This window comes from Eriocheir sinensis, chromosome 14 (assembly GCF_024679095.1).
Source record: "Eriocheir sinensis breed Jianghai 21 chromosome 14, ASM2467909v1, whole genome shotgun sequence".
NCBI lineage: Eukaryota > Metazoa > Arthropoda > Malacostraca > Decapoda > Varunidae > Eriocheir > Eriocheir sinensis.
This window is the reverse complement of record NC_066522.1, coordinates 13,492,602-13,520,207: the sequence shown is the minus strand read 5'-3', so window position 1 is coordinate 13,520,207 and position 27,606 is coordinate 13,492,602. Positions and strand designations below refer to the sequence as shown.

Genomic DNA, 27,606 nt, shown 5'->3' with positions numbered 1-27,606 from the left:
TAGCGAAAGGTTGTATATAAGGAAAACGAGGGAGAGGGGGGGGGAGGGAGAGAGACAAGGAAAATAAACAAGAATAGGGAGTGTGGGAACTAAATCAGGTAACACATGGATGATGGAAAATGGAGAAGGAGGAGGAGGAGGAGGAGGAATACAGGTAGAGAAAGACTGTGTATAAGGAAGGAGAGAAAGGGGGGTGAGGGAGAGAGAGAAGGAAAGTAAACAAGAATAGGGAGTGTATGGAAAGTAAATGAGGTAACAAATGGATGATGGAAAGAAAGGAGAAGGAAGAGAACAGGTAGAGAAAGATTGTAAATAAGGAAGAAGAGGGAGAGAAGAGGGAGGTAGAGAGAAGGAAAATAAACAAGAATAGGGAGAGTGGGGGAAGTAGATGAGGTAACCAATGAAAGATGGAAGAGGAGGAGGAGGAACACAGGCAGAGAAAGACTGCATAAGGAAGAAGAGAAAAGGGGGGGAAGGGAGAGACAGAGACAAGCCAGGCAGGACACAGAAGCAATCACATGGGCTTTATAAAAACTGGTTCGGTCCAAGCTGCATAGGGTTGTATATTTCTCCTTCCACCTCTCCCTTCTTCCCTCCATCTACGCTCACTTCTGTTTCACTATCCCTTCTTTTTTATCTATTTATGTCTTCTTCAGTCAGTCCCATCTTCTCTCCTTCTATCTATATATTTGTATCTTATTTCCTCTCTCCGTCTGTCCCCTTTCTTCTTCCCTTCCGTCTATCTGTCCATTCTTCCCTCCACCTACGCTCACTTCTGTTTCTCTATCCCTTCTTTTTTATCTATTTATTTCTTCTTCTTCAATCAGTCCCATCTTCTCTCCTTCTATCTATATATTTGTATCTTCTTTCCTCTCTCAGTCTGTTCCCTATCTTCTTCCCTTCCATCTATCTGTTCCTTCTTCTTTCCTGTTTATCTATTTTTCTCCCTTACATTTTCCTTTCTTTCCATCCATCCATCTATCCCCTCTTCACTTCTTCCTTCCATCCGTCTTTCCCTTCTTCCTTCCTACAATCCATATGTCCACCTCTCTCTCTCTCTCTCTCTCTCTCTCTCTCTCTCTCTCTCTCTCTCTCTCTCTCTCTCTCCTTCTTGACATTCTCTGATCTCCCTTTATCTCCATTATTTCGTACTTTCATTCCTTCCCTCTTTATTTTTCCACTTTCATCCCTCCACTGTTCCCTTCATCTTATTTAATTTCTTCCTCTTTCCCTATATTGCGTCCTTCTTCCCTTCGCCTACTTCTCTTCTTCCATCTGTCTGTCTTTTTTTATTCTATACATCCCTCTCTTCTTCATCTACTTTACTCTTCCTCCTTCCTTATCTCTCTTCCCTTATCTACTTCTCTCTTTTTCCATCTTTCTATCTCTTCTTCATTCCATGCATCCCTCCCTTCTTCTCTTCCATCAACTTCACTTTCCCTCCACCTCTTCACATCTCCCTCCATCCACCCTTTTTATTTTTTTTCGTCTGCCTCTCCATTCCTTTACTGCACCAACTCTCTTCCTCCTCCTCCTCCTCCTCCTCCCTTCCTTACATGGCTCCTTACCTCGCATCTCATCTCGGAAGGACAGGAGGGAGGGAAGAAGGGAGGGAGGGAAGGAACGAGGGAGGGAGGTAAAAAAAAGGAGAGTATAAGTTGATGTGAGAGGAGGAGGAGGAAAAAGAAGTCTGCGGAAGGAAAGGAGAAGAAAAACGGCATTGTGGTATGAAAGCGGAGGGAGAAGAAGAGGAGAAGGAGGAGGAGGAGGAGAAGGAGGAAGAGATGAGAAGAAAGGGGAGAGATGAATAAAGCAAACGCAGTAGTAATAACAAAAATAAATAATAAGAACAAGAATAGTAATACGAATAATAATAATAATAATAATAATAATAATAATAATAATAATAATAATAATAATAGGAAGAAGAAAAGAACAAGAAAAGAAAAAGAAGATGCTGTTGATGATGATGATAGCTATGAAAAAATTCGTAATGCAATAAAATACTAAACAAATAAACTGAAATCTCTCTCTCTCTCTCTCTCTCTCTCTCTCTCTCTCTCTCTCTCTCTCTCTCTCTCTCTCTCTCTCCAAAGGTTCCTTCAGTGTCCTTGCCTCCCCTCATTCCATTACTTCCTTATCTCCCCTCCCTCCCTCCCCTCTTCGTCCCTCCTTCACCTTCTCCCCCTCCTATTTAGGCTCCTTGCCCTCACTCTCTCCCTCCCTTCTTCCTTCCTTCTCTATCTTTCTTCATTTATTATCTTGTTCCTCCATACTCTTCTTTATCACCCATATACCAATTCTTCTCTCCTTTCTTCCTTAATTTTCTAACATCTCCCTTTCCTTTCCCATTTTCCTTCTCGCTTCCTTCTTTTAATCATCTCTCTCTCTCTCTCTCTCTCTCTCTCTCTCTCTCTCTCTCTCTCTCTAACTCTCACTCTCTCTATAACTCAATTTCTCTCTCTATAACTCTCTCAATTTCTCTCCCTATAACTCTCCCCATCTCTCCCTATACCTATCTCCTCCTCCCCCCATGACCCCCTATACCCCTTCAAGAGGTCACAAAGTATACCCAGGTCATGGTGGAGAAAGTGATTCGCCGCCGCCGTTGCCCCCCCCCCTACCAACCCTCCTCCCCCTCCTGACAGGTAAACGGATAGGTGGAGCTTACGTAGATAGATAGACAGGTAGGTACAGATAGACATACCCAGACAGACGGATAGGTGGAGCTTACGTAGATAGATAGATTGATAGATAGAGATATGCCCAGACAGTTAGATAGATAGATAAGACAGAACAGGAGACAGATAGATAAACAGGTAGGTAGATAGATACATACAGATAGATAGATACAGGTAAGTACAGACAAGATAGGGGACAGATAGATAAATACAGATAGATATATCGACACACACACACACACACACACACACACACACACACACACACACACACACGATGAATGGCAAACTTATGAAAACTTAAAATTATGGCAAAATGAGAATGCCCCATAATAATAATAATAATAATAATAATAATAATAATAATAATATAATATGAAGAAGAAGAGGGAGGAGGAGGATTATAATGGAGACGAGAGGAGAGTAAAAAGACGAATAAAAAAGAAGAAAAGAGAAGGGAGAGTAAACAAAGAAGACCGAGGAGGAGGAAGTGGAGGAAAAGAGGAAGAGAGGGAAGAGGAATTTAGCCTTTTGTTTTCTTTCCTTTCATATAATTTTTCTCCTCTTCCTCCTTCCATTCTCTCCTTTCTTCCTTGCTTTCGTTCTTTCCTCCGCCTCCTTTTCTTCCTTACGTCCATTAACAAAGAATTTACTGAATGCCAAAGGAAGCACTGAATAAGAGAGAGAGAGAGAGAGAGAGACAAAGCCCTTCTCTATTCCTGAATCACTTCACTCATATCTCTCTCTCTCTCTCTCTCTCTCTCTCTCTCTCTCTCTCTCTCTCTCTCTCTCTCAATAGTTAATAAAATACATTCATAAGTAAATACAAGAGGGTCACTTTAGTTATATTTACACAAGTAGCGGAGATAATAAACTTCTTTCGTTTATATATACTCCTCTGCATCATCTGTCTTCACTTCCCCTCTTTATTCTTTTTCTTCTGCTCCCTTCTTTATCGTGTTCTTCCTCTCTGCACTTTCTTCCTTTTCTAGTTACATTTTTTTTCCACCTGCGTCCCTTCTTCCCTTCCCATCTTTCCTCTTTTTCCTCCGCTTCCCTTGCATCCTTTCTTCTCATTTCCCCTTTCCTCTTCTTCCTCCACTTTCCTTGCTTCCCTTCTCTTTCTTCTCCTTGCATTTTCCTTCTTCTCTTTCCCTCTTTCCTCTTTCTCCACTTGCTTTGTATCCCTTCTCCTCTTTCCCTTCGCTTCCCTTGCATCTCTTCCCATCTCTTTCCTCTTCTTCCTCTACTTACCTTGCATCCCTTCTCCTATTTCCTCTCCTTGCACTTCCCTTCAATCCCTTATTTCCTTTCCCTTTTCTATCTCATCCCTCCTACTACTTCTCCTTCCTCAACTTCTCTTCCATCCATTCCTCCACTTTTTCCTTCCATTTCTTCCCTCCTTTCCTTTACTTCTTCCCCTAATTCCTCCATCCCTCCCTCCCTCTCACACACACAACGTTACACACACCACCTGGGTTTGGGCAGACAAGGCCATAGATACAAGGTCACTCTAACGAGGTTGTTGACACCCCGTTAATCTGACCTTACCACAACATTCACCCCACCACCCTCACCACCACCACCACCATCCCGATAAGGACAACACCAACGCTATTCAACACCACCACCACCACAACAACCACCACCCTCATTACTATACCTCCTCTTCTTCTTCCCCCTCCCCTTCCTCCTCCTCCTCTTCTTCTCCACCTCCTCCTCCTCCTCCGCCTGACTACACCGCATGTTATTTCCTCTCTCTCCTTCCTTCCCCTCCCTCTGGTTCATTTTCTCTCTCTCTCTCTCTCTCTCATGGATGGATAGTGAGAGCACGGTGTCGTCTTGGTGTGTGTGTGTGTGTGTTTCTCACGTTCATTACACACACACACACACACACACACACACACACACACACAGCTCCTAAATACACACATACATACATACATATACATACACCAATACCATCACCAGCAATAGGAGTACTCTTAGCTATCATCACCACTACCATCACCATCACATCCACTAAAAGAGCATTCACACCTGCATTAATATTTCGACCACTACCACCACCACTACCTTCATCACCAACACCACCACCATTCCTGCCCCCCACCCTCTACCGTTACCCTTTTCCCTAACAATGGACCCAGAAACGAATACGGCAGTGTGTGTGTGTGTGTGTGTGTAGGCAAGTCGATACAAGTTGACATCAGTTATGCATGCCGACTAGACGGAGGGAGAGAGGGAGAGACGTGGGGGGGTAAGGATGAAGGGAGAGATGGGGGGTAGCAGGAAGGGAGAGGGATAAAGGATAAGGTTAGGAGGTATGAGGGTATGGTGGGAGGTAAGGAGAGGAGGGATGGGGGATAAGGATGCAGGGAGAGGGATGGAAGTAAGGGTGGAAGGGGATGGAGGTAACAGGGGAAGAGGAGGGATGGAGGGTAAGGTTGCGAAGGATGGAGATAAGGAGGGAGGAGGAGGGAGGGGGGTAAAGTTGGGAGGGAGGGAGGGAGGAAGGGAGAGGGTGGAAGGTATGGAAGTAAGAAGGGAGGGATGAGGATAGGAGGGCAAGGAAAGATGGGATGGAGGAAAGGAGGTAAAAGGAAGAAGGAAGGAAAAATGCACGAAGAAAAGGGAAAGATAAGGATTTGATAACAGAAGAAAGGGAGTAAAGGGGGAAATGCAGAGGAGAGGAGAGACAAGGAATAAGGAGGTAGAGAAGAATAGATAACGATGGAGTTGCAAACCAGAAAACTAAAAAAAAAAGTAGAGGTAAAAAGAGAAGGTAGAAAAGAGATTATTTAGAGGGAATGTGTTTCAAGTTAGTTCAAAATAAATCCATGGAATATTTAGACCTTGTAATTACTGACTGAGAGAGAGAGAGAGAGAGAGAGAGGGGGCGCGACTGTCTACGACCATAAACATTAGTACATAACCTCACTGATCCACATATATTTTTTTTAAGTGATGGAAGTAGTTCAAGGGAATAAGCAAAAAGTAAAATAAATAAAAAAGCCAGCAAATAAAACAAAAGTCCAAAAAATAAAATAAAAACGACCGCTAAAAAATATATAAAAAACAATGAAGAAAAAAAAGCCGTTAAGTTCTGGTTTCACGAATTCCCTTTAACACAATAACAAAGAAAATGGTGTATCCTGTTAACATCTCTCTCTCTCTCTCTCTCTCTCTCTCTCTCTCTCTCTCTCTCTCTCTCTCTCTCTCTCTCTCTCTCCCCCCAACAACCCTTTCGCTGCACCAACTCCCTCCATCACCTCTTGAGTCACCGAAGACTAGGCAAACCCCCTCCTCTCTCTCTCTCTCCAACAACCCTTACTCTGCACCACCTCCCTCCATCACCTCCTGAGTCACCGAACACTAGGCAAACCCGCTCCTTTCTCTCTCTCTCTCTCTCTCTCTCTCTCTCTCTCTCTCTCTCTCTCTCTCCAACAACCCTTTCTCTGCACCAACTCCCTCCATCACCGAACACTAGGCAACCCCCCCCCCCTCTCTCTCTCTCTCTCTCCCCCCCCAACAACCTTTCTCTGCACCACCTCCCTCCATCACCTCGAGTCACCGAACACTATGCAACCGCTCCTTTCTCTCTCTCTCTCTCTCTCTCTCTCTCTCCCCCCAACAACCCTTTCTCTGCAGTCACCGAACACTAGGCAAACCCCCTCCTTTCTCTCTCTCTCTCTCTCTCTCTCTCTCTCTCTCTCTCTCTCTGCATTTACATAACCAAGTCCCTTTCTACAAAACCCTTTACCAACACCAGAAAGGGAGGAAAATGAAGGAGAGAAAAGAAGAGAGGGAGCACAGATATGGAGGGAAAGGAAATGGAGGAGAGAAAAGAAGGGAGAACACAATTGGAGGAAAAAGAAAATGGAGGAAAGGGAAAAGAAGAAAGAGGGAGAACAAAAAAGGGAGGAAAAAGAAGGAAATGCAGAAAAGGGAGCACAGAGGGAGGAAAAGGAAGCAAATGGAGGAGAAAATGGAGAGGAAGCACAAAAAGGGAGGAAAAAGAAGGAAATGGAGGGAAAAAAAAGGGAGCACGAAATGGGAGGAAAAGAAGGAAATGGAGGAAAAAGAGAGAAAGGGAGCACAATTATGGAGGAAAAAGAAGAAAATGGAGGAAAAAGAAAAAGGATCACGAATAGGGAGAAAAAAGAAAATAGGAAAAAGAGGGAGGAAAAAAGGGAGGTAAAAGAAGGAAATGGAGAGAAAAAAAGAGGAACCATAAACAGGAAGGAAAAAGAAGGAAATAGAGGAAAAAGAGGGAGGAAAAACAGAGGAAAAGGAAGAAAATGGAACAAAGATAAAACAAGACAAACCACAAATAGGAAGGAAAAAGAAGGAAATGGGAGAGAAAGAGGAAGAACAAAATGGGATAAAAAAAAGAAACTAGAGGAGAAAGAAAGGAAAGAAGGAAGGATGTGAATGTAAAGGAGAGGGAGAGGGAGAAGGAAAGGAAAACAGAAGCGAGAGGAAAAAGAGAGGATGGCGAGGGAGAGGAAAATATGGTAGGAAGGGAGGGAGGGAGAAGGGACAGCAAACACCCCATACCTTTTATACCCTGCTTACCTTCCCTCCATTCGTCTCTCCCTTTCCCTCCCTCCCTTCCTCCATATATTTCCCTCCTCTTTGGGGGGGGGCAGATCAGCCGGCTTTCCTTTCCTCCCCCCACCCCCTCTCCTTCCTTCTCAGCTGGTGTGTGTGTGTGTCTCTCTCTCTCTCTCTCTCTCTCTCTCTCTCTCTCTCTCTCTCTCTCTCTCTCTCTCTGAGAGAGAGAGAGAGAGAGAGAGAGAGAGAGAGAGAGAGAGAGAGAGAGAGAGAGAGAGAGAGTAATAACCTTGGCCTATGATTGGGAGGGCTGACCACCTGCTCGTCTGGCTGTTATTGTTGTTGTCGTTGTTGTGGTGGTGGTGGTAGTATCATTGTTCTGTCATCATCATCATCATTATTATCTGCATACCCTAAGTAGTATAGTAGTAGCAGTGTTAGTAGTAGTAGTTTTATGTCATCGTTAATAATTACTCAAGCTTTGTATTATTGCTACGGTTCACATCATTATTATTATTATTATTATTATTATTATTATTAGTAGTAGTAGTAGTAGTAGTAGTAGTAGTAGTAGTGGTGGTGGTGGTAGCAGCAATAGTAATGCAGATAAATTCACCTTCTTACCTAATGCACACACACACACACACACACACACACCGCTGAGTCAGTCGAGTTAGTCAGTCACCAACCTCTCCTCTTCGGACTTAAAGTGATGGTATTGATCCCTCGAGCTTACCCTCCTCCTCTTCATTCTCCTCTTCCTCCTCCTCCTTCTCCTCCTCCTCCTTAACCTCTTCCTGCTTCTCCTCTCGTCACCCTCTTCTATCTACCTCTTCTTTCTGCCTCCCTCCGCGCCAGCAGCAGTCCAGTTCTCTCTCTCTCTCTCTCTCTCTCTCTCTCTCTCTCTCTCTCTCTCTCTCTCTCTCTCTCTCTCCACTTCCTCCGACGTATCTTTCCTTCCTTCCTTCCTCTTCCTCTTTACTTATCTTATTTATTTACTTTTTTCACCTCCCGTTTTTTACTACTACTACTACTACTTTCACCACCTATCTACCTTCTTCTAACCGTCATTCTCCTCCTCCTCTTCTTCCTCCTCCTCTTCCTCGCAACCGTTTCCTGCCGCCCTCAGTCCCTCTCCTCCTTACCTCCTTACCTTCGCTTCCCTCCTGACCAACAAACACGTGGTGCGCTCCCTCCATCTCTCTCTCTCTCTCTCTCTCTCTCTCTCTCTGCGTGTCATTTTAAATATTTAAGGAATGTTCACCTTTATCAGACAAAAACTTTACCCTGCGCAGAGAGAGAGAGAGAGAGAGAGAGAGAGAGAGAGAAAACACCGGCAGGAGTGAGCACTGAGCAGCTGGGAGGGAGAGGAGGGGAGGAGGCAGAGGGAGGTTGTGGCGCCGAGGCGGTGGAGAAAGAGGAGGAAGAGGAGGCGGGAGGTAGGATGACTCATACCCGGGAAACGCCCAGTCAGGAGGACCTTCGTGCCCTGCGAGGCGAACCCATTACGACCCAGGTGAACTAATAGGACCCGGGCGAGCACCTGGCGAACCTATTGTAAAGAAGGGCGTGACCTATCATGTTCCAGGTGTGATTAGTTGCAGGCCACGTGAACCAATTAGTCACGTAGATAAGTTACAGGCCACGTGAACCAATTACAGGCCACGGGAATACGTTACAGGTCCCGTGAATAAAAAAAACATCCACTAACTTACAGGCCTCGTGAATAAGTTACAGGCCAGATCAGGGCAATCAATAACAGGTCACATACATAAACTACAGGCCACGTGAATAGGCTACAGATCAGCCTATAACCAATTACAGGCTTTTACCAATTATTTACAGGTAAGGCCAATCAAGTGCAGGCCTGAATTATTGAAGGTAAGCTGAACAGACTAAAAAAATAGGTGAACGAACTCTAGACCGGGTGAATCGATGAACCAACCCGAGTAAACCAATAAAGAACCAAATGAACCGCTTATCGGGCAAGTAAACCGGTGAGGAACAAGCGAGAGAACAATCCATCTACTGAACAGGTGAATGAGCTGCGCGTGATGGAGGTAAGAAGGGAGGGATGAGGATAGGGGTAAGGATGGGAGGGGTGAAGGAAAGGAGGGAAGGGTACAGAAAAAGTAAGGGGGAAAGATAAGGATGTGAGGTGAAACGAAGGAAAGGAGGGAAAATGAAAGGGGGAAAGATAAGGATGTGAGGTGAAACGAAGGAAAGGAGGGAAATAGTAAGGGGGAAAGATAAGGATGTGAGGTGAAACGTAGGACAGGAGGGAAAAAGAAAGGGAGAAAGATAAGATGAGGTGAAACGAAGGAAAGGAGGAGGAAGGCAGAATAACGAATAAGGAAGGAGGTGAACCAATCTTATTAAAACTGGTGAACCGATTGAGACTCAGAAGAACCTAATTATAAGATAGGATGAACCAACACACACACACACACACAGCTTTAGTTACAACCCTCCTCTCTCTCTCTCTCTCTCTCTCATCAGCATTTCAATTCTCCTTCCCGTCGTGCTAGTCATTATGTTTCTTTCTGTCATGTCAGTAATTAAAAGGATCCCCCCCCCCCTTCCCATTAACATTCTTCTCCCTTCATATCTTCCTTTCTCTGTCTCCCTCCTGACCTTTACCTTTGTGCACAGAAGCCCGAAATAGACCCGTCATCAAATTTTCATCTTCTGCAGTCGTGCTCTAACCCAGAGGACGATGGATTTTGTAGTCATGTTAGGAAATACATATCACCACCAACCCCTGACACTGCTCGACTACCCTCCCCCGCCTCCTCACTTCATATCATCGTCTCATTTTTATCTTTGTTTCTTTCCCATTTCCCACCGACTACCTAACTGCCCTGCTCCACTACCCTCCTCCTCATTATCAACATTATTATCTCATTCTTATCACTGTTTCTTTACTCAACTCTTTCGTACAGTGTGCATAATAAGTTACTATGTACTGATGAGAGAGAGAGAGAGAGAGAGAGAGAGAGAGAGAGAGAGAGAGAGTCAAAATCACCCTCGTTTCGGTTTATTATCCTTGTTATGATCTATTTTTATCATTATCGTTCACAACTTCACATATTCATCTTCCTGTTAATCCCTAATACCGGCAACTTATAAGAAAAAATAAATACCAAACTAAGAACGATTTCCTCAATAAAACTGATTGTGATTAGAAATAATTGCCATGAATCAATATGGAGAAAATTGTTCAATCCTCTTTCTTACTCCAACCTGAAATCATTCCAACTATATGGGTCGAAGTTTCGGGGTCTGAATGGGTAAGAAGCCCAGGTAAGGATTGTTTATTTATAAGTGTTCTTTTTTCATAGGGACTTCTATGTACCGGAAAACTGCTACGAAATCGTTAATTAAAGCGAATTCATCACAGGCGTTACGTTGTGGTGTGGCTGTGTTGGGACGAATTAGAAACACTGCAGCGTCAATCGTTTGGCCAATAGTCTTGACCCCCGGATCTCCCACCACAGGCTCAAGGGCTAATGCGACGGGGATGAGCACCGAGGCCACGCCCAACTATAGTGTATGCTCCCAACTTTACTTACTTAGAACCCCATCTTAACCTAACGCATAGTAATAGCCAACTGTCAAAAAAAAATATCGTCGTTAAAATGGTAAGCTAACACCAACGTCACTCTAACGCTATCTTAGTTGTTTTCCGGTGATGATAACGATCTCTCCATGTGAAAGTCATATTTTACCTAGAAATGGTGCCTAAATTAGATTAAAAAAAAAAAACGCTCCGTTCTGCTCAACAATATCCCAAGTTTCAGTGTGTGTATTCCCGATTCTTCCCTCTTTGAAGTTTCCAGGAATCACACGGAAGGAAGTGCAGGGAGTTGGATCAATTCTTATTATTTTTAAAAGCATGCCATTGGAAAATACTGCAATATACGTCGGTTGTTGCCATCACTGCCGTTATCTACCTTTTGTATTCATATCACTCAGAGGACGGAAGCCTGCTGAGAAACCTATGGGCAAATATGTGTGAAAAATGACATTTGAAAGTACTGGAATATGGATGGCTGTTACTACTTCAATGCTTTCACCCTCTTCTTTCAAACCCACGTCCTCCCTCCCTCCCTCCTCTTCCTTCCCCTTATCTGTCCTCCCTTCCTCCCTCTCTCCTTTCCTCCCCCTCCCTTCCACACCAGCTCCCTTTCTTCTCCCCTACCACCGGCTACCTCGTGTTCCTTCATCTTTAAGAGCGAAGCACAACAAACCCATGGATAACATAAGAGGAGTAGTAGTAGTAGTAGTAGTAGTAGTAGTAACAGTGGAAATCACTAATATATAAGGGATAACCTCGTGTGGATATCAAAATAGAAATGCCTATGTAACTATGTTCTTTTTTTTTTCTTTACCTAGATGAACGATATGATAAAAGGAGAATGTTAGGGCAAAAAAAAATCCTGAAAAAAACTATAAAATAAAATAAATAGAAATGCCGACGAAACAAAGAAAATTAGATAACCTTTCATTTTTCCTTTACTCGGATGAAAGACGAAATGCTAAAACCGAAAAATAAATACTAAAAAAAAAGCACAAATGAAAAAAACAACAAAAATAGGAATTGGTGATAAAAACAAAATATTACTAAACCGTCTCACAGGATAACCACCATTTAGAATAGTCAGCCCGTGGTCACAAGCGCCTCGCCATCTCCATCGAACCCTCACTTCACTCAAGATCAAGTCTCACCTGCTGCTGATTCGCTGCTCCTCCCCAATCCCGATGAAGGTGCTGGTGGTGGTCATGGTGGCGGCTCCTTCCTCTCTCACTTCCTATTGTGCACTGATGTTGATTTCCCCGCCAAAACTGTCTATATATGTATGGCTTCGGGGTATAGTTGCCAGCTAGTTTTATTTTTTCTCCTTAACCGCGGCCAAGACCACATTTATTGTTCTGCATATCATGGCTTTGGGTATTTTTAATGTCTCTGTGCTGGTTGATCTTGAGGTCCAGGCATGTATAAGTCAGGTGAAAAGTCTGGATATATACGTGCCGGCATTGATTCTCCCTGTCCTGTACTGTGTTCGCTTTCACCGTTTTCTTTAGCGCCTCAAAAAGTGTTCCTAGAAAACTATAAAGAGGTGAACTGTTGTATATTTCACGATACCACTCTTAATTAAAAAGCTTATTTGCTGTATTTCTTCCAAGTGCAAGTAGGAAACTATAAAAAAAAAAAATTCTTTATTGCACGTCAAAGAGGTTTCAAATAAGATTTAAAAATATAAGAATTGTGTAGCACATGGTATCGTGATCGACTCCAGACCATGTTTTTTTTTTTTATGACACATTAACAATCTACTATGTACAAACTATTTTATTTTTTAATTAAGCACATTTAGGTGTATTTTTAAGCCGATATAGAAAACATTTGGGGTGCTATAGCCCACTGAAATTACGGCCCTGCACACACACACACACACACGTTAGCTCTTGCATAAGGGATTTGAATAGAAAGGGGAGGAACTAGAGAAAAAAGTCATGTGTAGCGGGGACGCGGAAGGGGGACATGCAATTTGCAGGTTCAGAAGAGCAGTTAGCCTGAAAATATCGATAGGAGATAAAAAGGGATACAATACTACCGCTGAATTTAAAAAGTAGCACACTGATAGTAACAGCTAGGAACGGAGCTGATTCTCGAAACGAAGAGCCTTTTTGACTCCACTTTGTCTAGGAGAGCTGCGTGTGTGGAGAATCCCCACACATGAGATGTATGCATTCTATACGAGGGCGGACAAGGCGCCTGTAGGTACTGGACAGCATCTGAGAAGGGGAAAAGAATTGGCGGAGGCGAAACAGAAAGAGCAACCTCGAGGGAGTTGATTTAGCGAGAAAGGAGATATGAACGTTTCCAGTTAAGATTTTGAGTTCAGGATAGACTAAAAATGTTTATTGTATAAGAAAATGACACCTGCGTGTTGTCGAAGAACAGGGGATAGGTGTTTGGTAGATTGTGTCGATTTGACAGGTGGTGAAATTAATTTAAGATGTTGAGTAATGCAGAGTAGTCATCAGCATAGGTCCGGAGTGGATAGGACAGTTTGCTTTGGGTAAAATCATTAATGAAAAGCAGAGAGTGGTGGGAAATAGAAACAGCTTGGAGATAATGAAGGGAGTTAATACTAGTTTAATAGATAGTCAAACAGTTTAGATAGTTATATATATATATATATATATATATATATATATATATATATATATATATATATATATATATATATATATATATATATATATCTATATATATATATAGTTATACTCGTATAGTTTGTTAGGTTATTAGTTGGATAGCTATTTAATGGATCATTCTTTTTCAGCATATTGTGTTTTTTTAATGTTCTATATTGATCTCTTTCTTGGTGTTTTGTTCTTATATTTTCTGATATGCTGTTTTTATATTATCTTTTTTTATGTTTTATTATATCCTTCTTTTTTGGCTGTTCTTGCTAGAGAGAGAGAGAGAGAGAGAGAGAGAGAGAGAGAGAGAGAGAGAGAGAGAGAGAGATTTACGTAGATACTCGACCACACACGCTCTATGGTCCAGACTAGGTGGTCTGTTTTAATGTCTGTATTGCATTCTACACTTAAGAAGTTCTGGTTTCCTTATGTCTTACAAGATCACTTTTTATCCAAATTAACCACTTATTCTCACACTGAGGCCGTCCAGTGTCCATGTCTATTGTGACGGGTCTGTTAACGGCAGCAAATCTGGGTGTGGCTGACTGTGGCATATTCATTCGTGACTACACATCCCATGAAGAATATACTAGCTGACACTGTGACTTCCAAGCGTCTACCTGATAATTTGTCTTCCACCAGGGCTGAATTGTATGCCATCCTTGAGGCTCTCTCTGTCACCGTACGTGGCCTTGGGTAAACCTGTGTACTTTTTCGTTGATAGTCAGTGTGCATTATAATTATGAACTTTCATCTTCTCCTGTAGATTGTGACTTAGTCAACAAATGCCTCGCAATTCTTCAATGTTTTTAGAAAAATAGTATTAATTAATGCTCATTTCACTTGGGTGCCCTCTCATGTTGGCATCCCGTTAAATGATGCTACATTAATAACAAGTGTTACCTCAAACCCTGAATATACCTATGGTTTTCAAAAGAGATAAATTAGAGACTTATGTAGATAACACTACTGCAGTGCAACTTCTTTAAAAAATTGCTACCAAAAGGGCAGGCCCAGTATGGTGTACATTATGTTACTGTGTATAATTCTTGCACCTTCACTTATGGTCGACACAGTGCCTCCTATGATTTATTGTTGCTATGCGACTGCGGCTTGGATACATTAAGTACGTATTATTGGGAGGTGAGCGGTGCAGCACCCGTCTCGTGCAAACTTTGTAACAGCTAGGCCAGGGGACCACACCATGGATCATTATATATTGTATACTGGAGTGTCTCTTGGTGACACCTTACAGACCACGGGGTCACTATGATGTTACAGAAATGGTCAACTGGTTCATAAATAAAGATGTTCTCCCAACCATTCTGAAAGAGCACCTCACTTTTGCCCATCCTTATACTGATCCAGTGTATGGCTGCCTCACTCTTATAAGGTCTTGTATTTGACGGTTATTAACTGCTGGGTCATTATTATTAATGTTACTCTTTAATTATTTATTTAGTTATTGTCCTGTGATGGCTGTGACTGGAAATGTGTACATAGTGTATTTATATATATTTTTCTATAATTTTGTATGAAACATTATATTATATATAGTGTCTTGTCTGGGGGATGGGATGGCATGACCTCTCATCTTCCTTGTTGTATTTATCTTTGCTACATTAAACTTCAATCAATCAATCTATTTGTTGATAAGGTTCCTATGATGTTTGTTCCACATACTGGGGTCAAAACACAGAACCAAAGAAGAGGAATTCAACCCCAAACACCAGGAGTGTTTCATATTCTAAACTTCTTAATTAATCTCACTAACAGGGTCGAGGCTGATGTGTTCGAGATAACGGGGTCGAGGCAGTTGGTGTGTTCACATAAATGGGGTAGAGGCTGTTGGTGTGTTCGCATTAACGGGGTCAAGGCTGTTGATATGTTCGAAATAACGGGGTAGAGGCTGTTGATATTTTTGAGATAACAGGGTCGAGGATATCAGGATCCTGGAGGATATGAAACCAGTGCGTGACACACGAAGGAAGGAATAGAAGGAAGGAAGGTACAAGCGTTTTAATAATTATATAGATCCTGGGGCAACCACTGATGCTGATCCAATGGGTTCTTAGAGGTTCAATAAAAAGCTTTTCTCATAACTTCTCGTTCACAGATTTTATTTCTTTCATAAGTTCTTTTTTATCAGTTAAAACAATATTCCTTGGTGATAAAATGGGACACCTCCAGCACTTGTTTAGTTGATCATGTCTCATCAGTAGGCTTTGTATCAAACAGAAACCATTAACCAGAACAAATTACAGCCCATAAGCTGCGCCTTCAAAGACCACTTTTATAGTTTTAAGTTCTTCGATGTATGTATTTTGAGCCTCATATAACCTACTCTTCTGGACTAGCGATGTGTGAGGTAGTAAAGCAAAACACACCTACTGCAGTGCCTTGTTTGAATGGCATCCAGGGAGCCGGTGACCCAAGCATGTCACACCAGCTTTCATGACAATATAACTGTAGGATAGTTTGTATACTGGCTCATGAAGGATATATGTAGGTGAAATACAATACTACTCTCCTTCACATATACTCCCTATGCTCTTTGTCTACATATAACTAATGTAGTGTATCAACACTTTTGCTACAACATTTTTGATAAAATAAGAAAATATATAAATATGTTTTATACAAGCCACATATAATTTAGCAGTTACATGCAGGAGTAAACCGTCATGTCAATAGTAAGTACTATTTACAATAAAACTAGCTCACTCAAAGCACCCCATTTTACATAAGAGTAAAATTTTATATTAATACAAAAATCTTCAAATAAAACTAAGCACTTAAGTCATGAAAAATTACATAAAATATGAAATTATTCTATCTCTACAACACAACACTTGACATTACTTTTTATTTAAATAACTGATACAAAAACAAGAGCAAAAGTTCCAATGACACAGTGATTTATTGTTATTATATAGTTATAGGCTAAATGTGTGGGTATATATATATATATATATATATATATATATATATATATATATATATATATATATATATATATATATATATATATATAATTTTTTTTTTAACAAAGTTTAGTCACTGATCCCACCTTAGGTGATGAATACACAGTGGGATCCTTCTGCAGTGCGAAAGAACACTTAGTACTCTTTTATCATAATTATACTATAGTTCAACAGCTGACTTATCTATCACTTAACATCTTGGGAATTAAATGATAATGGCATTTTTATGATTATCATCATCTACTTTGTTCCTTGAAGACATAAGATGGGGAGACAAAAGGGATTCAGAAAAAAAGTAAAAAAAGAAAGAGAAAGAAGTAAGAAGAGAGAGCTCTGCAGTGAAAGGTAAAAATGGTCAAAGAGATGGGTCCAGTACTATCTAAGCCCTTGTAATACAAATCAACATTAACTTTTATTCCATCAATCAATGAGCTCTAAAAAAGAGCAAACTTGAAAAATAAAAATGAACCTCTAGTTGGCTATTAGAAAAAAATGAATGACACCAAAACTTGAGAATCTATACTGACCTTAATCAGCAAGTCAGGTAATTAACAATGACTGTGCCTCACAAACTTCAGATAATCTTAAGAATAGTGGCTCCTAGTGGGTGCGCATTTAGGGCACGGTATGGTGGCAATTACAACATTTCTAGTACAGTAATGGTGGAGCAGGCATGGACGTATGCATACTGTCATTTCTTCACATAAAGTGGCAGACCATCATACTACCTACTGGAAGCCAAAGTCTTGTGCCATACATATGCTTAGTAGTTTGTTACTATGCTTTGCTACACTGACCCTTGAGAAGAGGAGAAGGGTAGCATGACTAACATATAAATTGCACACCTCAAAACCCCTTTGTGGTGTTAAAGTTTAAATACACTAAAATATCTTCATTAAAAAATGTACTGGATGCATAATGTTTCTCAGTACCTGTTGTCTAAAACTGCATGATAGTGTTAGTGTTAGTGTTAGTGTGTGTATGTGCATGTGTGTGTGTGTGTGTGTGTGACTGTGTGTTTGTGTGTGTGTGTGTGTGTGTGTGTGTGTAATTCACCACGGCCTGATCATGAGTTGGACTCGCTTTCGCCAGCAGGTACCCTCACGGCGTGAGCAAGTGCTCATTATTGTCAATCTCTGGGTACTGCCAGGACCTCACACACCACACATCCCATCCCCATTGCTCAAGGGGGGACAGTAACCACTCCTAGTCAACGGAAAGAATCCGGCCTGAGCGGGGCTCGAACTGCCGCCTGTTTGGCCGTGAAGCCTTGCAGCGCGGCGCTCTAACCGATTGAGCTACCGGAGCAGTAAAAAATAGTGTGTGTGTGTGTGTGTGTGTGTGTGTGTGTGTGTTTGTGCATATATATGGAACCTACACCAAACCAGTTAGATCTTTCTAAGACACAGCAGCTAAAGGAGTCCCTCACGGATACAGTCAATTAATGCACGATGAAAGGCTCGGCAGAATACAGTCCACGACAGGAAACACAACGCACCGTCACAATTCACAGAGTTATTGTGGCCTTTTCTGCATGTACACGAAACTGGACTGTGAAGAAAATACATATTTCTTAACACTATTTTGGAAACCTACACACAGCTGTTATCACACAATTAAATACATTAACTAAGCAGTGTAAAGACACCTCTATGTAATCATATCTCTTTGCAAGTGCATATATTATATTGAGAAATTGTTGCATTCTAAATTCTTCGCAATCATAGTGTCCATAATGATAATCCTGTTTTGATCTAAATTATTGGGATGGCCCATAGTTCATGGCAGACAGCTGAATAGATTGTAATGCACACTTTTCTCACTGGCATACACAAAGGCTGAAAAACTACACCTCTCAATAATGACATCTTGTAATGTGGATGTAATTAGCATACGGATGGATGCTTCACATTCATCCATGCCTTTTTCATTACATAACAATGTAAACTTTTCTCTAGAATCAGCATACATTCAGCAGAAACTCATGATGCCCCTTTTTTTCTCTACATACACATAATAATCATGTATGAAGTTTTTTTACATTAACAAGTTTTATAAAAGCTGTTATTTGTATTCATCATCACTTTTAAGCAAAGAGTAATATGACATCCCATCCTTTCTTCCACCTTCTTCATGTTTTCCTATTCAACAAATGTTTCATAATTTATGGTAACAGTGTCTTGTACAACTGTTCTAAGAACATTGCATTCTTTCTTTAAAATTATTGATTTTTATCATTCTTGTCTGAACATGTTATTAAGCCTTAATCTACTGTAAGGTTCAAGTTTATTATCTATCACATGAAAGACACATGAACTTTTATTCATTTTTCAATGTTCATTCCAGTTTAATGCACTGGGTGTCAATCATGTGCTGATCTGCAAATCAGACAATATACATAATGATCCATGGAGGGATGATGTGATCATTGTCCTGCAGTACTAAAGAACAAAACTAAATCAAAGTAAAATATAGAAAGCAAAGCTGTTTGATAAATGCTAATCCCAAACCTGGCATTTACAAAATAGAATGCAACTTTCCTGAGATGATGACTAAATAAATTGCACTCGAGGTAAATATGGTGATTATATCTTCAAACTTTACCCCAAAGTAGCACGACATAATACTGTACTGTTTTAACTTGGTAAATGAATCCACATTCTGGCCCTGCAGCCATGAATTGCTAATCCACACACTATTGGTTCTGATAATATGCACCCTCTTTTTCAATTTCTTTACTTTCTTTTCTGTCGTAGTAAAAAGACAAAAATAAAGTTCACTAAACAAAAAGATGACTGATTAGTGATTACCTTCATACCATGAAAATTTGGTAAATTAAGTACTTTTTGAACTGCCACTATTTCTTTAATATATGCATGTTTTCATCAAAGTAATGACTGCTTTTCTTGACAAACTGATCTTCCCTTGTATCTTTACAATCACTTGTACCTTGATGGAGATGGTATTTTCTACTCGTTGTTGACACAAAACTAAATTTGTTTACTTATGAAAAGGCAACAATATCATGATCACACAATTATGTTTCAGTCTTTTAATTCTGTATAGATTAATTGGAGCTATCTTCTTGAATCCATCACAATACTGAAAGAAATTAAAATAAGTACATTGGAATTCATCTACTGCTATGTAGTGTCCTTGATTTTTTTTTTCCAAGAATATAAAATATGAACTGTCAACTGAGTGGATCACAGTAAACTAATAATAAATAATGGAAACAGTCGCAGCTGAAATGTACTTTATATTTTAGACGTCTATATATGTTCCTCCAAAGACAAAAGGCTTACATGATAGGGAAAACAATCCGACCTTTGTACTATGATGTACTGAGCACTCACAGTCTGACAATGCTGCTAACTTGAACTCTCATGGCAATATGCAGGAAGGCTTGTCTTTACTCATACACAGGCACTTTGTTCACAAATCTCTATAATACCTTATATTTTGTCAAAGGATTTAGTTTGTGCTTTCTTTGCTAATTATGATGAAAGGAAACCACTGCAGTAAAGGATGACCAACTCGAAAATTGGCACAAAAAATTAAAAAAATGCAAAAACTCTATAAATAGGAATATGATACAGACAAGTTATAATCTAAGGCTCATATACTCAATGACAACCATGATATAACTACATAGTACTCCCATTACTGTGCTTCACTGTGAGAGGCATCAACCCCTTCCAATGTTAACAGCTACAGCGTGTAGTTTCTGATAGCTTTATATATAGATAGGAAGTGATACGTGCCATATGGAACTCAAGTTCCATTAACTGGTACAGCAAAAGGTAAAGGGGCATATGCTAAACTGTGCTTATGGCACTGTTGGTGTTAGTTATGATAAATGATTTATTATGCTACCTAATTTAGATTAAGTGCAGAAAGGAGATGAAAAATGCCTTTTTGAAAAAATAAATAATCTAAGCAGCATGGAGTAGGGGATGTTGCTGTGTCAGGTGAGCAAAAAATAACAGTCCTGAAAAAATGAGATCTGCAAAGTATAAAAGCTTTCTATGGACACAGACAAGACAGGGCAAAAAACTTTTAACTGGAACTTGAATTTAAAAAGAAAAAAAGAAAAGAAAGCAAGAAATCTAAGGTCTAGAGTAGATGAAGTATTCTTGTGATTTGTTTTTTGAGGGCAATAATGGAGTCAGCCATTGTTTGAAGAACTGTCTGATATGATCTGAGTTTCCATCACATCAGCCTCTCAAATAGCCGGGAAAATTCCATGAGCTAGATTTGCTATGAGTGACTAAAGTCCTGTGATGGCAATATTTCTTTCCTTCCCTCAAAGTTTCTCTTTAAAATGGTCACTTACTGTCTGCAGTTTCCCGTTTCATACATTTGAAATGTTGAATGAAGATTAAGATGATAATCATTATTATATAAATGGAATTTGTTAATTTTGTTGATTTTATGTCAGGTGAATTATTCATTTTGAAGAATCTGTCTACTTTTGCTAAAATCCCACTAAAGCACTACACTGTACAATGGAGAAAAATCTTAACCTCAGAATAAACCTTGAAAAGAATGATTCAGTTGAGAAAAGAGAAAAAACAAAATTTGAATTTAAAATATAAAATAGCAATAAAAATCTATACACCAGAAAAATTCACACCAGTTTCCTGATCCATAAATACAGCAGCACTGGTTAATCTCAAAATATGTTCTAAATAATAGTAAATTATAAGAACAAATATATTTCAAGTGGAGTAATGGTAAAACACATCACTAAGGTGAACAAATGTGAAGAGAAAGCAAAAATGTAGACACTAACTCAAACAAATACACGAGTGAGAAATGGGTGAGAATGATGTCTGCAAAATACGATACAGATATATAAAAAATCATACGGGCTGACCTACTGCATGTGTGAAGTGGCGATGCAGAGGCAAGGTGGCACAGCAGCAGCCACTTTTAAACCTACAAAACCCTATTGTGATGGAAAAAAGGTTAGGGAAGAGATAACCTTCGACATCCATTACTAGCAAGTGGATACTAGGAATGCATGTTTTAGTCTCCACAGTATGAGAAATGGAAGAGCAGGGAATATGGGCACCAATGGAAGAAATAATATAGTTTTGGAAAAGAATATACTCGCACCAACATGAAAATACAATGAATGAGTAATGAAAAAGCAATATCTTACATAGTTATGTACCGTATGTATAAGATAAATGCCATTTTGGAACAGAATACCCTTTCCTACAGAAGGAAATCTGTTAGGGAAAAAAAAAAAAAAAAAAAAAAAAAAAAAAAAGGGAGAAAATAAAGTCCCATCATGGCAGAAAAGTAGTCCATATTTTCTGAACACCATTTAGTTCTGCAGAAATCTTTGAGGAATATGTAAGGTGTTGTGTTCCTTCCCTCTGGTGTTTTAGATACATAAGCTGAAAACCTCTCAAATGTACAACAGTGCACATAATATTTTCTCTGGACGACACAATATCAACAAGCAAAGCACATGTGACTCCCCACGAGAACAAGAAGGAGTCCCCTGGTGGAGGCTTCTCACTGTGATTCAGAAGGGCAGGTCAGCATGTCGGAAGGTCTTCTTTGAGGTTATCCTGCAACTTTCTTCGGATTTTTTTCTTCAGCTGTTCTCCATTTTCAGTAGACTTATTAAAGCATTCCCATACCATCGCTCTCTTTGTTGCCTTGCTTCTCAAAGAACATGAAGTCCTGCAAAACACAAATTCATAATACCACTGTGTCATATGATGATAGCAATGTCTGGAAGATATCACATTTATGCTATACAGCAAAAGTTCAATAATCCAAACACAATCTGAAAATTCCAATAGTCCAATTTTTTTTAAGGTGTCTTGATATATATATATATATATATATATATATATATATATATATATATATATATATATATATATATATATATATATATATATATATATATATATATATATATATATATATATATATATGAAATAATAGTGGCCTAATTTTATATTTGGGCAGAGAGAGTTTGTATGGTTGGAGGCATACATAGTTAGGGATAAACAATGGCAAAGGATGACAACAGCAAAACACTGATGTGTGAGTGTTGATAAGGTATACAGTTAAGAGCTAGTTGGTGCCTAAATAATGAACACAAAGAGATACTGATGGACATGCAATACTACTATAAGAAGCACTATGAGAAGGATTGCTAGATGCTTGTCTTTGGGAAATCCAGAAACAATAAATATACAGTGAACTCTCAGTTTCGCGCACTGAATCAGCCAAGGCCCCATCTGATAAATGAAAGATCCGGATAATGTCAAAGAAATTCTTGTGACCCTAGTAGATGCAGATTGAAAAGTTTCATCTATAATTTTACAAACATGATCGGCTTTGATGAAACTGACACTACAGGAGCTCCAAGGCAGAACATTTGAATGCCACTGTGGCGGAGAACCTAACCAGTGGGCCATCAAATGTTGACTCTCTCAAGGCATGTTTACCGACAAAGTATGACCACGTGACAAGTATGATACATAGCATATTCTTGGCTTGAATAAGAATTACACACACACACACAAAACCTATTTCATGCTCTCTGGATACAAGAAATGGGGCAACTGACAATGAAAATGATACTGATGATTAAAATATTAATGACAATAATGATGATTGTAAGAATGTCGGAGTAACTACTTCGTTATTCTATTTTTTTTAGGGGGGGGGGGGGGGGGGGTCTTTTAACTGCTCTTTTGGTTAATTTTTCTATTAGTGCTTCAAGCATAAGACAGCTTAACTCTCAACAGATCACTCCTGTGGTGGCTGGCAGGCTGGCCAGTGCATGCTTAGGTTAACTTTAGAAAACTCGTACCATAACTCAAGGCTCAGTTGTCATCAGTCTTCTCAAAATACAGAAAATCCTGAAAACAGAGTTTGGTTGAAAAATGCATGAGAAGGTGCATGTTAGACATCACCTACTCTATTCTTCTCACCTACTCACAAACAATCACTTAATGCTAGAGAACTAGCATACCACCATACATGCATTTTGCATATGTAACAGGTAAAAGAGAAAGAGAGAGTGCAAGAGAGACCGAGAGAAAGAGAGAATAAATATTAATAAGTCTTTTGATAGTATTCCTGACATACAAACATATAGCTACACTAAAATCGCATCATGCAAACTGTACAACATGATACTGATGCATAACATTAGGTGGATATCTTACTGTGTTTATGAATGGTTACAGTTATTGTGTCTATGGGCATGGGTCATGAGAGTGCCATATAACATACATAAGTATCTATATTAAAAAACAAAAGAATAATCTAAAAAATTCTACTAAATATATTTTCATGCATGGCAAAAGTATATAAGAAGGAATATTCACACGGTTCCTATGGATGTTAATCACTGCAATTTTAATACTGATAAGATTCAATTCAAGATACATGGCATGCAGAGTAAAATCCTGCCATAATGTCTTAGATCAAAGCTGAAAGCCTTGGCCACTTGACATAATACATGCCTTCACCTACAATGTTGCTGAATATGCTGTGCAAAGGATCACTAAGAATGCTCATGTAAAGACATCATAAGAAACAGGACAGGTCATGAGGGTCGAGGAAGGCAGGTGAAACGAGAAACAAGCATAAGGGGAAAGAGATAAAGCAAAGAAGAAAAGGAGACCTAAGGGTGTGGAATGGAATGAATTATGGTAACAGGAAAGAAGAGCTCACAGGCAGAAAAACTAATGAATGGGACACCTGTATACTATGAGTCACAACTGTTAAGACCTAAGAGTGTGGAATGGAATGAATCATGGTGAAAGGAAGGAAGAGCTCAAAGGCAGAAAAACTAATGAATGGGACACCTATATACCATGAGTCACAACTGTTAAGACAAGTAGAGGTGATAATTTACAAATGAATATTACAAGTGACATTCTGTTTCACTTGAATGCCACTTAGATGAAGAGACAAGATATTATATGGGAGAAATGAGAGCAGGAAACCTAGATGAGTGATGAATGAAGTTATATAAAAAGGTAAACTATAATTAACAGGTTCTCAATAGTCATAATCTTACTGGGTGATGGGTGAAGTAAAGCAGCAAAATATAATAAACAGGTTCTCAATACTCATCCATACTCATAATCTAAATGGGTGATGGATAAAGTAGAACAGCAAAATATACTTAACAGGTTCTCAATACTCACAATAAGGAAGACAGCCCCGAGGAGGGTGGCCTTCATCCTGACATCAAGGTCGCGGGGGAAGGTGATGCCAAAGTTGTCTGTGTCAGTGAATGTCTCCTTTGCCAGGCCACTCCACTGCTTGCTTATCTTGCCTACCTGCACGTCCCCATCAGCTGACAAAACCTAAGAAGAAATGGAATGTGATAGTATGTGGAGAGTGGGAGAGTGATTTTTATTTTCTATTTCTTAATGTGGAATTCTGGCCCACTGAAGTTTAGGATGACTACAAAAAGATATGCAAAGTTAATTATCCTACAAAACAGGGCTGTTTGATTAAAAAAAAAAATAATAAAAAAATAAAAAAATAAAATAAAAATAAAATAAAATAAAAGCTTTGATTATATTGACTTTTGCACAGGAGGGTGCTGAGGGGCAGAACATTGACTTTGGAACCTTGATATTAAGAGCATTAAATGTGTTTCCAAAGAAATGTGCACAGCTTATTCATCGCAGGTTCTTAGTGAAAGATGCTGCATCCTTGGCAGAAACATAGGGCCAAACACAAAGAAACATGCATGATTGGCCTGAAATATTAGGATTATAGATGTAAGTTAAAAGCAGTACGTATTATTGTTTGTTCAGCAGCCATCATTCTTCTCATATATATTTTTCTTGTAGCTTTATACCTTTCAGATTCTCTTTGATTAAAAAGAAAAGAGTCCAAACCAAATGCAACATGGCCTCTTTGTTTTCCCTCACCTGGAACTCCACATCCCCACAGATGCTGTAGGTACAACAGGGTCCCTCTATGCGCAAGATTACATCATCAGAGGCATTGCGCACTGTGAACTTAGGCTTAATGATGCTCCACTCTTGCTTGATTGATCCAACGACAGTGCCTGGTGGCGATGACACCTCAAGGCTCTGTGGGAGGGAAGGGAAGAAAGGTTGGGTGAGGTAAAGTTTGGGGCAGACAAAAGTTGCAGTGTGGCTACTCTCTATGCTATTCTCATTGGCCCTTGAGTCTGTATTTATAGCTACCTAACTTCTGATAGCATTGAGGTCTTCCATGTATATCTGCATTATTTCTCAAAGCCTTGGGGAAAAGAGGAAGACATGAAGTAGTTCTCTCTCTCTCTCCTTTTTTTCCTAAACACACCTGAAGGCAGCAAGGGAAGCAACAGGAAGTGCAGGCAAGGGGGCGGTTGAGGTGGATCACTTCATTCTGTGAGTTGTCAAGGATCTGCATGTCAAAGGCACGCAAGGGACCACAGCAGTTCCTGGAGCAGCAGTCTGTGTCCTCAGCAGCAAAGTAAATCTGCTGGCCCATTGAGTTCTGCACCTTGTACTTATTGGCCGTCTCAAACCCAGTGAAAGCTGAGGGATAAGATGTACAAAAGATGTTATGGTATGAGTAAAAAAAATGAGAAGTCATTCACAGTTTGATTATGTGATAAACATGCAATTTCCAGGTAGTTCCCTTCTCATTTTGAGCTTGGAGCTTCAGAATCATGGATCTATGGGTGTAGATGGGATATCATACACCAAACACCTCATTCTCTTGCTTAAGAGGGGACAATAACTTCTTTTGTAAGCTGATTAAAAATGACTTGTCCTGATCAGGTCTTCATCAGGAGGGGAAGTGAGTGAAGGGTAAGTGAAGTGAAGTAAGATGAGGGTTACAAGAAACCGTTACCCCTTTCACCAAGAATCCACCGTAAGATGGGATCAAGATTGCAACCTCTCAGTCACAAACCAAACTGAATACCATACCTAAAAGCACCTTACCCATATGAGAGGATGAGAAGCTAAATAATGACTTCTAAATAAAATAATGCAATAAAACTGTAACTCAGGTACAACTAGTGCATAAAGAAATGAGATTATAGTAATAAATCAGTAATAAAAGCATCCTTGGAAAGGAGACAATAATAATAATAAAACAACAAAAAAAGATGTTTGGTGCAATGAAAAGTAAGTCCCCCAACACTGATAAGGCCACTATAAATTATACATAATAGAAAGAAAAACAAAACTGCAGCAAAAAGATAATCATAATAGTCACTGCTGAATGAGTGTGTGATGTCTTATGACAGTTGGAAGATAAAAGGTATTCAATATCACCATCATTACTCAATCCCTTTGGTATTGCTAATGAATGGTAAAGGAAATTATGTCCTTTAATGATAAAAAAGATAAGCAAATAAATAATATCTATGTATAACAGTAATGGTGATTGTGTGGTCGCAAAGATGAGGAGAATATCATCCACTAAGCCACTCATACCAACTGGCTCACTTATCCACCCCTCCATCCACACATTCAATACCCAGCCACCCACCTACTCAAGACTTCCCCACCCTGCTCAGCCACCCCTCACCTTCCAGAAGTTCCACCTTTTGTTTGACCAGCATCTGGTCAAGCTCAGCGAGGTATTCAAGGCCTGGAGGACAGTTGGTCACCATAGGGGCTGGCATCCACCCTCCAGCCCCCCCTGAGGATGCAAGACACTCAATTACAAAAAACACACACACACACAATATATATATATATATATATATATATATATATATATATATATATATATATATATATATATATATATATATATATATATATATATATATATATATCATGACTAATATTAGAAAAAGGAGCACATATACTAGGAAACATCCATGCATCTCAACATTTCCTCTTTCTTTGTCAATGCACCAAAGACTCCTGCACATGTGGACAAATTAATTAATAATATATATATATATATATATATATATATATATATATATATATATATATATATATATATATATATATATATATATATATATATATATATATATATATATATATATATATATATATATATATATATATATATATATATATATATAAAGTACAAGGAGAGGGAATCCTTGTGGTCTTTTTATTCATTTATTAAAACATGATTAAGTACTGATTTTATTCATACCAACACGACATGAAAACTGAATGAAG

General features: G+C 39.5%; 2 protein-coding genes across 4 annotated transcripts in view; both read right to left on the bottom strand.

Annotated features, from left to right (window-relative positions):
* LOC126998506 (uncharacterized) overlaps nucleotides 1-12,103 on the bottom strand; it is a 67,579-nt gene extending 55,476 nt beyond the window's left edge. Inside the window, exon 1 of the mRNA XM_050860255.1 lies at nucleotides 11,967-12,103. Within this exon, the coding sequence (XP_050716212.1) occupies nucleotides 11,967-12,022 (56 nt within the window). The 5' untranslated portion in view covers nucleotides 12,023-12,103. The remainder of the gene's footprint in view (nucleotides 1-11,966) is intronic.
* Nucleotides 12,104-15,554: 3,451 nt separating this feature from the next.
* Nucleotides 15,555-27,606, bottom strand: part of LOC126998505 (phospholipid scramblase 2-like) — a 34,959-nt gene continuing 22,907 nt past the window's right edge. For 2 of the 3 annotated variants that reach the window (XM_050860248.1, XM_050860250.1), the window contains 5 exons: nucleotides 26,990-27,103; nucleotides 25,769-25,986; nucleotides 25,369-25,533; nucleotides 24,631-24,792; nucleotides 15,555-22,135 (listed from right to left, as the gene is read on the bottom strand). In XM_050860248.1, the coding sequence (XP_050716205.1) occupies nucleotides 22,076-22,135; nucleotides 24,631-24,792; nucleotides 25,369-25,533; nucleotides 25,769-25,986; nucleotides 26,990-27,103 (719 nt within the window). In that variant the 3' untranslated portion in view covers nucleotides 15,555-22,075. Of the gene's footprint in view, nucleotides 22,136-23,282; nucleotides 23,332-24,630; nucleotides 24,793-25,368; nucleotides 25,534-25,768; nucleotides 25,987-26,989; nucleotides 27,104-27,606 lie in introns of all 3 variants that reach the window. The other variant, XM_050860249.1, reaches the window with a different exon arrangement.